Here is a 14,089-nt window from a genome sequence, read left to right as displayed (position 1 = left end):
GGTGCCGAATCATCTTTCTTCGCCGTTTCTTATCGATCTTTTTTTTTTGAAAATGATAGAAATCTCTACAAGACCGCCTGATTAAATAAAAGATGAAAACATCCTCGTCGTGAGCACTAAACAAAAACAGGCAGATATCGAGGAGGGGGGGGGTGGGGGAGGGGGTGGGGGGGGGGCTGAGCTCAGTTCTGCTGCCGTCGCTAACAGAGCAGAATGTAAATGTGCAGATGAAGGTCGGAGGCCTCTTCACATACCTCCCCAGGATCTCCAGCAACTCAGCCACCCCGTTGAAGTGCTCCGTCTCATAAACAAAACTGCACGACAGACAGAGAGGAGAGAGAGAGAGAGAGAAAGGTTAAACAACTGAAACACATGAGCTAAGTGGCCCAAAAAAAACAGATGATCTGGAAGTGAAAATACTGACTGGAAACTATAAATGACGAGCTTTATAAAAAGAAAAAGACAGCAGGGACTATTTGATATGAGTCACATGTGTTTAACTCACAGAAACCAGGAAGTCCAAAATTCAGATTTTCTACTTAAAAAAGAAACACGATGGAGCACTGAGGAAGACTTCTCAACCTCAAGGTTTGGTTTATAAAGCTCCTTTTCATTACAGAAATGAGTTTAAATGTGATGGAAAAGTTACATGTCGCTTTCTTCACTGAAAAGAAAAGAAGAATCAAATCTGCAACTATTTAATAATCATTTTTTTCATTTTTCAAACATGCTAAATGCTAAATATTGTCTTGTTTCAGCTTCTCAAATGTGATTTGCAGATTTTCTTTGTCATATTTGATAGTAAATTGAATATTTTAACATTTTAGGCCGTTTAGTCAAACAAAGCGAGCAAATTAAAGACGTTATCGTCGCTTCTGAGAAGATGCAAATGACATTTTTTTCACTATTAACATTTCAGAGACTAAATGATCAGTTGATAAAATAATAAAATCGTTAGTTGCAGCCCTGAAGCACACGAGTCACTTTTCATCACGACAGCAAACTCATGAGGCCGGACTGTAATATGTCCGACGCGCCACAGTCTAAACCGAACGCCGTCAGGTTAACGTGGAGACGAGCGTCGACTCACCGTAGAAAAATATTATTGATCTGTTTTCGTATAAAAGCCCTCAGCCCCAGGAATTTGCCGTAGATTCTATGCAAGACTGTCTTCAGGTAGTCTCTCTCCCGAGGATCCTCGCTGTCGAACAACTCCAAGAGCTGGACGGAGGGACGACACACACACACAGACACAGACAGACGTGATGAGGATGTTGGGAGGGAAAAAGTGAAACCAGAGGAGAAAAACAGCAAAAAGAAAAGCAAGAAATAAACAGAAGAAATAACAGAAATATAAGAAAGAAGCAGACGGCGTCAGTGACTCACCTGTAGGACAAACTTCTGGTCTATGTACTTTTTGGCAATGCTGGGCTGGAATTCCTGACTCTCCAAGAATCGGATGAAGAACTCGTATACCAACTAGAAAGTGAAGAAGAAGAAGAAAAGGATGGAGTAGGGAGAGAGAGAGAGAGAGAGAGAGAGAGAGAGGAGGAGGATGAGTGAGTTGTTGATGTTTAAACAAACAACAACAACAAAAAAAAGTCAAAATCTGTCCTGAAACAAAGAGAAAAAGTTTTCTTCTGAGAAATGAGAACTTTTAAAGTAACCCCGGAAACACTGGGACTGGACTGGATTAGAGGTCAAAGGTCACAGAAGGCACAGGGGTAGAGCTGGGTAAAGAGAAGTGTCTGGACTGGCCTGGATGTGGGTGATAAAATGGGTTTGATTGAAGGGGGGGGGGGTTTAAAAAAAAAAAAAAAAAAAAGTTGTTCATGATGTTGGAAAATTGGGCGAATGAGACAAAAACAAAAAAGAAAAGAAGGTTTTACCAGGAAGCTTCTCCTTGAGATTTGCATCTCATTTCTAAAGGAGTCCTGGGCAGCAGGCACACAGAGAAGGAGGAGGGGAGGTGAGACACAAGAGAGCCTGGCTCTGAACCTGGACCCGAACCACTAAAAACCCCCCGGAGCCAAATGCAACAACACACAACAAACACACACACACACAAACACACACACACACACATTACATCTCTAACTGTGTTTACCTGTAAGTGTGGCCAGGAGGCCTCAAGTGTGGGCTCGTCCTCCTCTGGGTCAAACTCATTACTGTCACTGGGCGGAAGGGTCCGGAATATGTTGTGAGACACCTGGAGGACGACAAAGAGGACGCTCGGACTGTTACGACTGCGTTAGCCACACGAAAACTGTACAATTACCTCGTTGAAATCCTTAAAAATCTACTCCTTCTCCCTCACTCACAAGTCCAGAATCTATGCAAATATTTTCAAGACGTCTCCTACTTCGCTAGAAAAAGTCTGATCTCAGTGTTCACATTTGTGTAAGTTGCATACTGGACCCACGATTGGCTCCAGACCAGTTGTGATGTCACAAATCATGCTGGTAGGTTCACATAGTAAACTGAGATGATTGTGAAAACAAACTCTGCACGTTCAGGTGAAGTTTTAGTAAGCGAAGCACATTTTTTTTGAGCTGGAGAATAATAACTTTCAGGACTTTGGAGACTCTGTAGTATCCGGCTACGTCACAGTGCAAATGTTTGCCCGCCTTTTTAATACAATTGTGTCCACTGAAGTGTTTGTGTCCCTGTTCTTTCGCTGCACACAGGTAATACAACAGTACACACACACACTCAGTTCTGTTATTTTCCTCCACTGTCTCTGTTCATTGAGCCACGAAGCCTCGCTAGACTCTTTCCATTGACCACGAATGAAACTGTGACATCATTTAGATCAGCTTCATATTCAGTCTTAAACCCGTGTTTATCAGTCACCATCAAGAGTTCTCTGCAGAGGTTTGTGACACCCTGCAAGATGTCACAACACACCAAGACACCAACTTCCTGTAACCGTTTCCTCCTGATTTCTAAGAATGACTACACACACACACACATGCAAATAAAAACACTGAGAAATAAGACTGATGTGTTTACTTTTTAAAAGAAATGTTTCTCTCGTTGTTTACAGAAGACTGAGTTTATGCTTTTATGGGCGGATTGTGAATATTTTTGTTATTCTGTGTGATTTGTGTTTTGAACTATTACTTTGGCTTCGGCGGTGATTTAGTTCACAGATATTCGAATGTTCACACGTTAACCTCAGCTTCCAGCTGCTGCTGAGGTTGTGTTTACATTTCGTCAGCTGTTCTCTGAAGTGATGCAGAAAGTGTAAGTAAAGCTGTTAAAATCTACAATATCTTTGTATTTGTATTTGGAGTCATTTGTTTATTTTTCTGTTCATGTTTCATTTCTCTTTTGCAAAAACTCTAAACGTGACAATGAAGGGGAACGAGACCCCAGTACAGGTTTGAATGTGTTGAGTTTAAACATCTGTATTTCATCCAAAAGTGTCAGATGAGACGGTTCCTCTGAAGCGTGTTTAGACCTTCAGACCTGTGAGGGAGGCAGATATACAGATTGTGACTCAAGCTAAAAGATTTCAAGCATTTTTTTTTCCCCAGAGTGACTGTGTGTGTTTGTGACTTTTTCAAGAATTTCCAGAGAAATCGCTATATCACTATACGTGAATATATCACACTACGCTGGAAGATTTCCATATCACCCCGCATATATACATGAGTCACAGTATGAACTTCTCAAATTTGAATATTTTCTGGTTTCTTTAGTCCTTTATGACAGTAAACTAGACATCTTTGGACTGATGGCTGAGACATTTGAAGACGTCAAATTGGGCTTCTCACCATTTTCAGACATTTAATAGCCAAACATCTAATCCATTAATCAAGAAAATAATCAACAGATTAATAAATAATGAAAAGAATTGTTATCTGCAGCCCTATTTGAATTTAATCTCTCATCTTTTTATAGGGAATATCAGATAGTTTTACCTCTTTGGGTCTTGAAAATGTGTTTAAATGAGACAAAAGAAGAGTTTAACGGTCCAAACTTTTAACTCAGACTTCTGACGTCTGTGTGTTTCATTAAATTAAAGAGTCATTTGGGTGAGTCCAGCGTGTGTGTTCCTCTCCCTCCTCACCATTTTGACGACCTCAGGGTAGGCCTGCTCTGTCAGGTAGCCCCGGCTGACGGTCACGTAGTCCACCAGCTCGTTGAGCGTGGAGCGCTTGTACTCCTTCATCTTGAGGTCTGACAGCGTGTCCATGAAGTCAAAGACAGTACAGCACTGCTGCAGCTTCTTCAGGAACAGCTCCGGCTGCTCCGGCGCTGGCACGTCTGGATACGTGAAACAAACACACACACACACAGAGAGGGAGAGAGAGATGAAGAGAAAAGTTAGTTACATTGGTATAGAAGTAAATTTCAACCATGCAGATTTGTTTCTGACTCCTGATTTACTTCATTTTTTATTGGTTTACAGTTTGTCTTCCTTTATTTAACTTCTGCTTTACAGTATTTTTTTGTCTTGTTGGTTCAGTTGTTTATCTGTAACGTTTCATTTAAGTGGTGTGTTTGATCTCGTCTTCATGTTCTTCCTGTGTTTGTTGTTTCTTTTGCTGCCAAAAAAAAAAGACTTGCTAGCTTGTTCCAGAGCTTTCAACTGTGTCTTCATCAGTCAGCAGAGTTCACTCAGTTGTGACCATATGACAGACGTGTGCAGCTTTAATCACATGATAACAGGCGGTGTTTGGATCTTCATCATCATATATAATACACATGTTACACTGTGATATAAACTTTAGTGAAGCCTGAGTAAACTCCACCCGCTGATGAAGAGAGTTAACAGCTCTGCAAAAAGCGAGTAAGTGGACCTTAGATTCAAATTTTCCTACAGTCAAGAATGAACTTGAAAGAGAACTGCTTGCATGTTTAGAAGCAGATAATACTTTTAATATTATTTTGTGGGGTTTTTTTTTTTTTACACTTCCAGCAGCAGCAAAGTCAGTCTGGTATAAACAGAAGATGATCAGTTCTATAAGCAAGAGTGAAGAAACAAACAAAGGATGCAAAAATGCAGGTTAAGCAGCGGTTTCAAAGTTTTCTATAAGTGCTTTCAGACGGATCTCGACAAAACTGTTTGCCGCAGAGAACAAAAGGATGCAACAACCGCGGGTCTCTGGTTTCCTGCTCTGCGTTAGCTTTTTACTTATTCATCTTCCCCGCTAAGCTGCTCCGTGCAGACAGGATGAATGCGACAGCCTCATTATCCGGAACAGTGAATGTTTCTGTCGGGAGCGACGGAGGCTGAGCTGTCGCAAACCGTATGGATGTACAGGCGGAACGAGGCGGCAGGTGTCTTTTGTTATGATCTCACGGTGACAGACGTGAGCGGAGGGGTCACGCGGAGTTCAGACCTGCTGGGAGACGCGCGGCGTTCCTTCCCTGATCGCCACAACTCAGACCTGATGTTCCCGTCCCAGCAGGACTGGGCCGTTATTATGTAAGAGATAAGCTGCTCTCTGTGTGTGTGTGTGTGTGTGTGTGTGTGTGTGTGTGTGTGTGTGTGAAGTGGGAACATGCTCCAAAATTAACTTCAAAGTGCCCGTTTGTCATTTTGAATTCTGTTGCACTTTATATGTTGAATCCCAACCTGCATGTTAACATCTCACCTTCTTCACCTCATCATGACATGAAGCTGCTCAGATCTGAAACAATCAGTTGATTGATCGGTTATTATTGATCGACTGAACATAAACCTGCAGCTATTTTGATAACTCATTTACTGTTATTTATTGACAGGAGTCTACGGCTACACTAGCAGCTCTGTGAGACTGTACTTACTGGCACAGCAGTGTTTTGAGCTAAATGCTAACGTCAGCATGCTAGCACCAAAACCAAGTTCAAAACCCAAAGATACTGAATTTTACTAATATGTAAGATGATGAAAAGCAGTCAGTTCATCCATTTAAGATGCTAGAGTTGTCAAAAGTTTGACATTTTTGCCTGAAAAATGACGATTATCAAGTTAAGGGATCACCAAAGTCAGTAAGATTTATCCTCTGGACACCATTAATACGTCCAATAAATTTCATTTGTTGAAATGTTTCAGTCTGGACATCCACGTAGCTAATAATGCTAAACATTCTCCATTTCCAGCTTTTCAAACATGAGGATTTACTGCTTTTCTAACTGAATATCTTTGAGTTTTGAACTTTTTTGACGTCATTATGGACTCTGGGGAAACCATGACGGATAATTGTTTCACCATTTTCAGACATTTTATAGATTAAACCATTAATCAAAAACCAAATTACTGGCAGATTAATTGAAATCAAACATAATTTATGTGTTGCAATCCTGTACTGTTCACATCCTGATTATGTAACGCGGTATTTAACTCCCTTGTGAAGGGCACCTTTTAGTCTGCACAGTAATGTACATGTATGTCCACACATGCATGACCCTGCACATTCATGTCTGAGCGTATGAATGAATGCATCCATACAGTTTGTGTATCAGGGTGTGTTAACTGCACGGCGAGTCTGATGAAATCTGGTTGCTACATTAGATCTTTTGACTCGACAAGTTCGCAAAATAACCTTTATAGAGTCATAAAATCCACTATTTTGTGATGTAAATGATTAAAATTAAGACTTCATAAGGGTTAATTCTGGATCTTGTCAAGAAATCTTGATCGTGCAGATACGTTTCGCTAAATATGACGATTAAATAATATTTCTGGAGGACGATTCTTTCTCTAATAAACACAGTTTTAATCATTTTGCAGACTGATGGGAGCTTTGTATCAGTAAGCGTCTTCTTCTAGATCAAAAATCGATTCGGCTGTTCAGACTGAAACGGGTTAAATAGTTGAAATCCTCTTCTTGAAGCTCTGACCGCTCAGAGAAAAAAAAAAAGTGCAGCTTCCTGTCCTTGGAAACAACCCTCAGCAGATCTCATCAAGCGCATTTAAAGTGATTATTCTGAACATGTTTTGATCCAAATGCCACTAGTTACTCACGACCTGCTGACCTCCTGCTTCAGCTCAGCTCATTGAGGCTGCATCCAACCAGGCCAGCCACAAACAAACGCAAAAAAAAAAAAAAACCCTGATTGACTGGCTGGAGTCCTGGTCTCTGCAGGGCTCTGCAGGGCTTTAATCCCTGCTGCACAAACTTAGTGGGATGGAAGAACCGGCTCCTCGCTCCCACAACACTCACAAACATCATTTATCAGAGGAAAATGCACACTAATGTTTGACTTTTACCAAGAATTACGTTTCAAACAGAGACGTTAACTGACCTCACTGTTTATCCGAACTGTTTTCATCACTCAGTGATCTAAATACCTAAAAAATAACAACACATGTGGACCAGAATGTTTAAGTAGCTGCACGGTCGACTTGTCCTTGAGAAAGATATTCAACGTCTCTCCTGCTCCTCCTCACTCTTTTTAAGCTGCCCTGAATAAGAGCATCATAAAAAAAAACCTGCCACATGTAGACGGGGAACTAAAAGCAAGTGTTAAAGCCTCAGTATAATTCAAACAAAGTGTGTGTCCAATCATCTAACAGCACACGAAACCTTCCTGATGGCAGAATAAGAGGACGACAATCATGCCCACTTTAAACTGTGATAAACAAAGTAGTAATAATTCTATTTTAAGCACCTCCTACGTAACCCGAGGACACTTTAAATACAGAAAAAAAGCAAAAAAACGACATTAATGAAAAGCCTGGTTAAAAACATGAGTCTTAAGTCAAGATTTAACAACAGGAATCTGCTCAGCAAGTGTGTAAATGTGTAAAAGAGTTTGAACTTCTCTCTCAACATCTTTTTTTTTTTTACAGCTACTTCCATCACTTTCCTTGTGAACAACCAAGTGAAACACCATCAATTCCTTCAAGGAGAGACTGACTCAAAGTCCGCCCCAATTTATCACATCTGGCTTCCTCCCTGTGCTGGCCCTATTTTTCCGCCACCTTCGAGTGCGGCCAATCAGATCAGTTTTGCCTTTAGACACGATCAGGAAACACGTCATACAAGCTAGTTTAGGCCTCATCAAGTACGTTGTATGTTTTGTTTCTGTGCATGGTTGGCGATGCAGATGAGGACCGGAGCGGACCCCGATCACGCTCATAGGACTCAACGGGGGGGGGGGGGGGGGTGTCAGGAAAGGCCTGCATCCTCTAATAGCTGCCGTACAAGTTAGTCAATACAAAAAGCACGAAGAAGAAATTGCGCCGCCAAACGTGACAATCAGCCACACGTGTGTTGCTGCTGTGTTCAGCCGTTAAGTCACATTATGGTTCATAAAATAACATGAACTACTTTCATGACATTCAAATGTGATATGGCACAACCAGTATTATGGAGTCTTATGTATTGTGACATGTGGACATGGAGAGGTGTGTGAGTACGTGTGTGTGAGAGTGTGTGTGTGTGTGCATTTATAACATTCAAAGGTTTTATGAGTCACATGTTTATACAATATGTGCAATAAAATACAGCGTGACATATTCTTGAGGCTATAAAACCTGTTATTGCACACTAAACCTAAAAAGATCAATGTTCAATAGTATTTAGAATTAAAGTACAAAGAATTCAAGGGATAAAAAAACCAACATGAAATCTAAATATTAAGATGTTTAAGTGTATAAACTGGCCGAGTGTGAAGGTGAGCTGAGCCGTTTTTCACTTTATCACCATGAAAAATGTACAAACAGTTATAAAGTAAACTACATAATAAAATGTAATAAAATAAAAATAATAAACAAATTTGAAGGGTGGTGCAAAAGATTAGAGCTGCAACCGTTGAGACAGAAAATCTATCGGCAACTATTCTGATAACTGATTGAAGGAATTTTTCAAGCAAAAAAGCCAAACGTTTGATAGATGAAGCTTCTTAAAACTGACAATTTGCTGCTTTTCTACATCTAATAACCTTATAAATTAAATATTTTGGGGATCAAAAGAAGTCATTGGATGTTGTGATCGTCATTTTTTAAAATTGTTTTCTGATGTTTTTAGACCAAACAATTAAATCAACAGATAATTGAAAATAATCATTACTAGCAGCCCTACAGAAGACAAAGAGCTAGAGGTCAGAGGTCACCATCCTGATGACCTGAGAAGAGGAGGGTTTTTTTTTAAAGTCTCAGTTCAGAAGGTGCAATAATATCCAAATTATATCTCGAGTATAAATATGCATATAGTTGCTTTCATTTAGTGCAGTGAATGTGTGCATGCTTGTTTTGTCTGCTGTATATATGTGTGTGTGTGTGTGTGTGTGTGCGCGCAGGTCCTCGTGTCTCTCTCTCACTACAGTAGTGTACAGTACGCTGTGGTTCATTACAGTAATTACTGGCTGCGGGCTTCGGGGGTCGGCTTGTGTTGCGGAGCCCCGGGGCCTCAGGATCCTGCAGCTCTGTCGCTATAGGAGCATGTGAACGGCCTTAAAGGAAGCTATTAATAGACAGATAATCACACAGGACACAGTAATCCCTCTACAGAGACACAGAGAGCACAGCTAACCGGCTTGCAGCAGGGCGAGAGAGCACCAGTGTGAATGTGGGAGAGAGAGAGAGAGAGAGAGAGAAAAAGAGAGTCGGTGTGCATGAAAGTGTGTGAGAGGGAATGTGAATGTGAATGTGAATGTGAATGTGAATGTGTGTGTGTGTGTGTGTGTGTGTGTGTGTGTGTGTGTGTGTCTGTAGCCTAGAATAACCCAGAAACTACCCGTCTTACACATCACCAAAGAAGAACCCTGGAGAGGAACTGCTAACACACACACACACACACACACACACACACACACACACACACACACACACACACACACACACACACACACACACACACACACACACACACACACACACAGCAGCAGCCTTTGGTGTGATGCTGGCCGTCATCCATCACATGTCAAACCTCTGCACAGGGGCTGCAACTAACCATTATTTCATCTATTTATCTGTTGATTATTATCATTATAAAAATGACTTATAATTTCCCAGAGTCAAAGCTGCGGCCTTTGAATGTCTTGTTTTGTCCGACCAACAGTCCAAAACCCCCAAATATTCAGTTTATTACCACATATGACAAAGAAAAGCATTAAAAATCATATTTGAGGAGCTGAAACCAGCAGATTTCTGGCATTTTTGTTTAAAAAAATAAATGACTCAATTTTCAAAAAAAGTTGCAGATTAATTTTCTGTCAATCAACTACTTGATTAATCAATCTCTAATTTTCACATATTTCAATAAAATTTCTGTAAGATGGTAGAAGAAATTGTGAAAAATGCCTGTCACAAATTCCCATAACTGAAGGTGAGATATTCATATATAATACTATTTTTCCTGGCCAACGTTTACAATGATACAAAACAGAGAAAAGCAACAAAGTCTCACAACTCGGGCTGCAAATAACAATTATTTACATTATCGATTAATCTGTTGATTACTGTCTTGGTAAATCAATAGTTAGTTTATAGTTTGGTCTATAAAATGATGAAAAATGTCGATCACTGTTTCCCAAAACCCGAGATGACGTTCACACAGTCCACAAGATATTTACTTTAATGTCATTAAAGACTAAAGAAACAAGAACATAGTCACATTTAAGAAGCTGGAATCAGATCATTTTGACATTTTTTTGGTTTTTAAAGTATGACGCCAATTATCAAAATAGTTGGCAACTAATCAATTAATCGACTAATCGTTGCAGCTTTAATTTGGTCTGTGTTTCATTGTTATTACTTATTGAATATAAAGATAAACCTCTCAGTAAAAGTCTGTTAGTGGCCTTAAAGATTCTGCTACAAGCTGAAAAGTGATGAAATAGTTCAGTTTCATATCAATATGTTGTTGAGTACGTGACAGGCAGGAGAGTTCAAGAAGTTCAAGGTCATTACCGCAAATGGAGACTTTTGACAGCCTATAAAGTTATTTAATTATTGCTCTGCTTTATTGCCAAATCACATCATTTCCTCTCTGACTTTTTTTTGTAAACGATCCGCGGCCGACCACCAGTCCACAGCTGCCTGGTTGGGAACTGGAACCGTCACTCTGGTATTAAGCTTGCTGTTGATTATTTTCTCTGTAATATACTAATCGATTAACCATTGCAGCGCTTAGTCGACGTGTTCTTTCCATCAGTGTCGGTTTCTGGGAAAACACGACAACATAGGCAGAAGTTTGAGGAATTAACCTTCTGAGAACAACGCCAACAACTTTTTTTTTTTTTGAATCCGTTAATGGTGAAAATATAATATAAGGTTATAAGGTTTCACTCCACAGCTTATGTTAGGAGCTAATTTAATGCACAGCAAGGTTATCCAAGCACATGCTAGTTAAACACTTGATGAATTTTTGCATATATTTCTGACCAGGTTTTGACACATGGCCCAATGTCAAACCACATAACACCTATACGCCTATAAAAAAAAAAAAAACACTTGACCTGCTGTTCCTGCAGGCTGTTCATGCTTGCACACACAAAAAAAAATAGATAAAAAGCAGGAGGGGAATAAATATACCCGCTGCAAGCTAAGTGCTGACAGTTGTCATGGCAACAAGCTACTTCCAAAAAAAAAAAAAAAATCACAGGAACTCTGTATGTCACGGCAAAGAACAGGAAGATGTCTCTAAAGTTAAAAGGGTCAACTCGACACAGGAGACTGAAGTTAAAAGACGTAATGTAAAAATCATACTGGTGTCATTATAACCTGAACCTGATGATCATGACCGACCGTGTTCGAAAGTTTATACGTGTAAGATTCATAATAAATGTGGTTGAAGGCATTCAAATGAACCCACAGTGGAGCTCTTTCCTGTTTAAAACTACCTGTAACATGGAGGGTTTCCTATACATCCATTTATTTGAAGTGGCCCGCCACGTATCTGGGCTCTACAGTGCAAGTATTTCACAAGCATTTACCCCTAAAAATACAGCAGATATGTGCGAACCGGAAAAATAATCTAGAGCGTGCGAGTTAAGATTACAACCTTACGAAATGTGACGACCAAATACAAGACAACTGTGGTTATTAAACATGAGCAGGGTGTGCAGCGCTAACGTTACCACACGCCTACAGTTACAGCCGCTAACAGAGTAGCACAAAATATCAGTTATTACTAGCATGTAAACACGTAGCATTTCCTGTGGAAAGCTTTTATGAAACATGAGACAACACACACACACACACACACACACACACACACACACACACACACACAGAGTGAGAAGAACAACCTGTACTGCAGAACCAGTACGTCTGTTAAAATGTATTGTCAATATTTTAAAAACTGTTTCAATGTTTAAAAAGTTGTTTCACTGCTTCAATGTTAAAAAAAAAAACCCAAAAAACTTTCAAATGTTTTAAAAAACTTTTGCAATTGTTTATTTGTTTCAACATTTCAGTGTTTTAAAAAGCTTTGTCGATGTTTTAAGGCCCATGTTTAGTGTCTAATAGATACTTCCACTGGTTTCACATCACAATTACACACGAGGAAAAGGAGCTCAGTATAAATATGTACGTAATAAACTGTTTGTTACTTGAACATTGAAATTGCTTTACATTGTATTTCATTTAGAAGCACTAAATATACTCTTTGAGAATAAAGTTAGCACTGAAGTCTGCATATTGATTTTCTATTTTTGGAGCTGCACACCCTGCTCTCTCTCTCTCTCTCTCTCTCTCTCTCTCTCTCTCACAAACACATGACAACAGTCTGCCAACAGCACGATGTTACAGCCTCCGGTACAGCAGGTGGCAGCACGCACATTTAACGTTTGTTTGTAGTCCACCAGTAAAACCAAAGAAGAAGAAGAAGGAGAAGGAGAAGACAGCTGGCTGAATCAATCCAGAGATGAGGCACAGTTAGTATCATGAACACCTCTGCACAAGTTTGTCCAAAACTGATGCATTCAAGTTAACTCTGATAAGTTAGTCTATGTTCTTAACACAACCTCAGAGATCCAACTCTTCAAATATGTCATTAGGGGGCATGCAGGGCTCAAACAGACCTCCTGCCTTCCCGGGGAGGATGTAACATTAAATTGAAAAAATTTAAAAAGGACAAAGTGTGCAAAAACTGAACAGGTCCAACTCCAGACATCCAGGCACCCCAAACTTGAATTAGCAACTACTGATATTTGATTCATTGTTAATGACTTTTCAGGAGCAAAAATACCAAATATTTGATGGTTCTGGGTTCTCAAATGTGAGAATTTGCTGCTTCTCGTTGACTTATGTTGTAGTAAATAGAATATTTGGGGGGGGGTTTTGGTTGTTGTTCGGACAAAATAAGACATGTGATGACATCATCTTGAGCTCCAGGAAACTGATGTACTTTTTCTTTTTCTGAGGTTTTATAAATCAATAATTAACCTTCAGATTTTTTTTTTTAAATTAATCAGTGATGAAAATGATCAGGTGTGGCCTACAATAAATGTATTTGTTTTCTGTAGTAAAAAACTGATGTCATGCCTATAAGATGTATAAGGGAGTGTTTTTAATGTTTTTATGGCAGCTCCAAATGATAGCTTAAGATAACTTTTCTTTCTGTTTAGGTTAATGTTAATGATCCTCAGGGGTTTGGTTATGATTTGGATGTTAAAGATTAGTCTATGAATCTGGGAGGCGACTGTGTGTCTGCATTTAACTGCAGCGGATCCACAAGAAATCAAATCTGACTGGTTGGTAACCGAAAAAAACAAAAACAAATGTCGCCAGCCCAACTCTCTCACTCATGAATGTGCCGTTAGTTTCCAGGTTACTTTTTGTTTACCGAGATTCTGAGATTTGTCCGACAGCGTTGATTAACCGGCTATCAGCCTCTAAAAACTCTCTGCCGTCTATTAATAACAAACTTTCAGTTGGCAAAAGGCTAAATCTTCATTATTATAGTAAGGATGAATCCAGCTCAATATAAAACCTCAGTGCAGAATTAATATTGTGTTCTGGGAAAAGAGTGTCAGTCGAGTGGTGACCCCCCCGGTCACATTACTATAAAAGCATCGCCATATCTTAAGAAGCAAACTGGTCTCATATCAACACGACTATTCTGAGATACTTTATGAGTGCGGCCCCAGTCTGTGGAAACACTGATGCTCTGCTCTGGCTTCAGCGGCCTCAGCCTGGTTTTCTCCA

The 14,089-nt window shown here is 39.8% G+C and overlaps 1 protein-coding gene across 7 annotated transcripts in view; it reads right to left on the bottom strand.

The window, feature by feature from the left end:
• The window catches only part of ppp2r5eb (protein phosphatase 2, regulatory subunit B', epsilon), a 48,912-nt gene that overhangs the window by 7,470 nt on the left and 27,353 nt on the right, over positions 1 to 14,089 (bottom strand). For all 7 annotated transcript variants that reach the window (XM_044374418.1, XM_044374419.1, XM_044374421.1 and 4 more), the window contains 5 exons: positions 4,076 to 4,272; positions 2,108 to 2,209; positions 1,387 to 1,479; positions 1,091 to 1,221; positions 255 to 314 (listed from right to left, as the gene is read on the bottom strand). In XM_044374418.1, coding sequence (XP_044230353.1) covers positions 255 to 314; positions 1,091 to 1,221; positions 1,387 to 1,479; positions 2,108 to 2,209; positions 4,076 to 4,272 — 583 coding nt within the window. The remainder of the gene's footprint in view (positions 1 to 254; positions 315 to 1,090; positions 1,222 to 1,386; positions 1,480 to 2,107; positions 2,210 to 4,075; positions 4,273 to 14,089) is intronic.

The sequence above is a fragment of the Thunnus albacares genome, chromosome 15 (genome assembly GCF_914725855.1).
Source record: "Thunnus albacares chromosome 15, fThuAlb1.1, whole genome shotgun sequence".
Taxonomy (NCBI): Eukaryota; Metazoa; Chordata; class Actinopteri; order Scombriformes; family Scombridae; genus Thunnus; species Thunnus albacares.
The sequence above is the reverse complement of the archived record's forward strand: the minus strand, read 5'-3'. Positions and strand labels throughout refer to the sequence as shown.